This window comes from Triticum dicoccoides, chromosome 5A, assembly GCF_002162155.2.
Source record: "Triticum dicoccoides isolate Atlit2015 ecotype Zavitan chromosome 5A, WEW_v2.0, whole genome shotgun sequence".
Taxonomy (NCBI): domain Eukaryota; kingdom Viridiplantae; phylum Streptophyta; class Magnoliopsida; order Poales; family Poaceae; genus Triticum; species Triticum dicoccoides.
Genome location: NC_041388.1, coordinates 665,077,488 through 665,081,592, shown reverse-complemented (window position 1 = coordinate 665,081,592; position 4,105 = coordinate 665,077,488). Strand labels below are relative to the sequence as shown.

Sequence of the window (4,105 nt, the reverse complement as noted above, 5' to 3'; positions counted from 1 at the left end):
CTCCGCCGCCCAGCAGACGAGCTTTGCACTGCGCCTCGCCTCCGCCGTCTCCTCCCCCTCCAACGCCGACGGCGCACGCGGCAACGTTGCCTTCTCTCCGCTGTCCCTCCACGTCGCGCTCAGCCTCATCGCCGCCGGCGCCAGCGGCGCCACTCACGACCAGCTCGTCGCCACGCTCGGCGCAGGCGAGGCCGAGGGGCTCCACGCGTTCGCCGAGCAGGTGGTGCGGCTCGTGCTCGCCGACTCCTCGGGCGCCGGCGGCCCGCGCGTCTCGTTCGCCAATGCCGTCTTCTCCGACGCGTCGCTGCCGCTCAAGCCGTCCTTCAAGGAGGTGGCCGTGGGAAAGTACAGAGCCGAGACCCACTCTGTCGACTTCAAGACTAAGGTAATCAAAGCCAAGACCCACTGTCGTATTTCACCATTAAATTTTTACGACGATGTTAAAAGCTCGGACATATACAAACTTTTTTTTGTGAATTTTCTTGAATTTATAAACTTTGTTTTCATCATTCATCTTGGGCGCACCCATAATTCAATGTTGCAACCATTAGTTGAAACAATGAACATAAATAGGATATAAAAAAAAATTGACACATGCACATGTACTCTCTCCATCGAAATATATGGGCCCAACATGTTTTTTGAAGTTGTCTTTGACCGTCGATAAGATTAATAATTATATTATTAAAAACTCCTTTCATATACAAACTTGATGATATGATTTGTGTAGCATGCATGTTAGGCCTTGTACAATGAGAGATGCTTAGGGGAGGTGTTTAGAGAAATAAACCAGACATTTCTTAAGCATCGGTGCTTATTTATATAGGATAGACGCTTAACTAAGCGTCTCTTAAGCGTCTCTCCTGTAGAAATAGGCACCGGTGCTTCAGAAAAACCCGGTTTATTTTTCTAAGCATCTCTCTAAGCATCTCTCATTGTACAAGGCCTTATGTACTCCCTCCGTTTTTATTTAGTCCGCATATTAGCTATGGTCAAAGTCAAACTTTGCAAACTTTGATCAAGTTTATAAACAAAAATATTAACATATACAATAACAAATCAATACCATTAGATTCATTATTGAATGTACTTTCACATCATATAAATTTGTTACGATAAATGTTTATATATTTTTTCTATAAACTTGGTCAAACTTTATAAAGTTTGACTTTAGTCAAACCTAATATGCAGAGTAAATAAAAATGGAGGGAGTATTATTTCTTTAACCCGTGGTCAAAGATAACTTAAAAAATCTTATTAGGTCCTATATATTAGTATGAGGGGCGGGGGTACATATTCTTGCCATGCTTCTCTAGTGCTGCAGTTATACTTGTTTCTATTCAGGGTAAATTCGATCTTAAGAGATACCGATATGAAGTGGTATGTAATATGGTGATTTGCAAGTGTGTGAGGCCCTGCTAATTAATCATCATAACTTAGAGATACATAGCATGTTATTTATATGAGCAAAGGGGCCTTTTAGAAGTATTAGCTCGCCTAAAGATTTTGATGGCAGAGAATTTCTAACAGATGGAACTGTGCAAACACTATTACTATTATGTTGAAAATTTAGCACATATTCGTTACAGAATCTTATCATTTCTGTCGTTGCGGCAATTGTACTAAATAGTTATGTATTTTATCTTGGTATAGGCTGCCGAAGTGGCTGGTCAAGTGAACTTATGGGTTGACCAAGTCACATCGGGTCTCATCAAAGAGATACTTCCAGCGGGGTCCATTGAGGCTGACACGAGACTGGTTCTTGGGAATGCATTGTATTTCAAAGGAACTTGGGTTCAGAAATTTCATGCATCGGACACTAAAGATGATAATTTCTACCTTCTCGACAAGACATACTTCTTCCAAAAGCACAAGACAATAAAAGCACCATTCATGTCTAGTACAAAGAACCAATATATTTCGTCTTTTGAAAACTTAAAGGTACTTAAGCTTCCTTACCAGCACGGCGGGGACAAGACGCAGTTCTCCATGTACATACTTCTTCCAAAAGCACAAGATGGTCTTTGGAGCTTAGCAAGAAAGTTGACCTCTGAACCAGAGTTTCTGGAGAAGCATATCCCTGCTCGAGCGGTTCCAGTCGGACAATTCAGGATCCCTAAGTTCAAGATATCATTTGATTTTGAAGCGTCCAAATTGTTCAAGAGTTTGGGACTCCAACTTCCATTCAGCACAGAAGCAGATCTTTCAGAAATGGTTGATTCCCCGTTGGGACAAAGTCTGTGTATCTCATCTATATTCCACAAGTCATTTGTAGAAGTGAATGAAGAAGGAACCGAGGCTGCCGCGGCAACTTTTGCGGTAGCCATGTCTAGATCGCTTTCAGCAGTTCCTCCCAGGAAGGTGGATTTTGTCGCTGATCACCCTTTCCTCTTCGTGATACGAGAAGACGTGACCGGTGTGGTGCTATTCGTCGGTCATGTGGTCAATCCTATGCTTGCAGCGTAGCGTGTGTAACTGTGTATAGTGAACCATTGTCCATGGTGCAAGCGTGATCGTGACGGCGTCCGTCACAGGAAGGCCTTTCTCCATCTTGTTGCTAGTCCAATAAATGTACGTAGTAGTACATGCTCCTTTTCCAAAACTATAAAAGAGTTGCATGTGGTATGATGTTTTGGCTTTCAAATTGTGCCTTGCTTGGTGTACGCCTAAAATACTCTCTTCGTACCATAATGTAAGAATGTTTTTGACGGAGGGAGTATATTATACTAGTCTTTGGATATGAATTTCGTAGAAAAGCAGCCAGGCACTCCATTCTACCATGGTTTACAGGGGTTAGAGAATTTGGAACCTTCTCCGCTTTGGAACAGAACATTTCAATTCGACCACAAGCTAAGCCCCACACAGCATGACCCTGATGCAAATCCCATTTACGCAATGTCACGCAAATCTCCTTAACAGTAAAAACTTTACACACTTGCATCGTAATCCAAAATCTGGATTCCAGTACTAAGAAAACACCGTGCATCTAAAGCAAACACCCAAAAGGCCACAAGATGTCTAGAAATGTTTCCCGATTCAAGAAAATTGTTTAAAAAAAAAATACAATTTTCAAAAATGTTTGCAAATAGTATAAAATGTTCATGAATTCAAAAATGTTCTAGATTTCAGAAAATGTTCAAAAATTTGTAAAAGTGTTCACTAATTTGAAAAATATTCACATTTTCAAATATATGCACGAGTTTAAAAATGTTCATGATTTCACGAAATTGAGAGTGATAGTGTATCTCGGTGATGCAGCAAAATGTGGTCATGGTCACTGAAGATTATGATAATTTTTTTTTCTTTCTTTGCAACGCACGGCCCTTTTGCTAGTCAGACAAAAAAAAATAACACGTGTACATGTACGTAATCTTGCCCTTTACTCACAAAAAAAACATTTTTCTTGTCCTTTATTTTCTTTATGGAATTCCTATCCTTTTATAGGTGTGTCAAATTTCATGAAAAAAAGTTACGCACTTATGTTTTTTTTAAATGGTTTACCTTCAGAAATTCCCTTTTTAGATAACAGGATTTTGTGTCCTCTCTAAAGCCCGTGATTGTTTCTTCTGACGAAATTGCTTTGCGTACGGCCCTTTTACATGTGCATACGATTTGTAATACGCTCCTTCTTTAAGTAGCAGTTTTATCCCATGATGACTTACTAGTGTTGTACAAGCGTCGTCGTAAAAAGTGTCAGACGTGTAGCACTGCTCTTCTTCTTCTTATTGCATTGCGGCGATGACTGGTTGCAATATATTCTAATGAGATTGGTTGTATAGAACACAAATATGTGAATTATTAATATAATGTGTTTTTTGTATATTGTAAACTTTTTTCAATGCATAGTCATGTATTGAGGTAGTCATTTTTCCATGCTTGCATGGTTGCATGTGCATTAAGCATGCTAGTTGGGTGGAGCATGCAATTGAAAAGGAGGGAATAATAATTGAAGAGGTGGCATGTGTGGTGAGGTGGCATATGTGCATGCTGAGATAAATAGGATAATGTGGGTCAACTTCTTATGTATACTAGATGATGCCCCGCACGTTGTTGCGGGAATATTTGCAATATATTTCAAAGATGTTGATTTTATGGATTGAAGAAA

General features: G+C 40.2%; 1 protein-coding gene across 1 annotated transcript; it reads left to right on the top strand.

The window, feature by feature from the left end:
• Position 1: 1 nt before the first annotated feature.
• LOC119300387 (serpin-ZXA-like) lies at positions 2-2,644 on the top strand (the record flags this gene model as incomplete). The annotated part of the gene is made up of 2 exons (XM_037577363.1): positions 2-385; positions 1,654-2,644. Coding segments are annotated over 2 exons (1,197 nt in total), but the record flags the coding sequence as incomplete, so codon positions are not given.
• Positions 2,645-4,105: the final 1,461 nt, after the last annotated feature.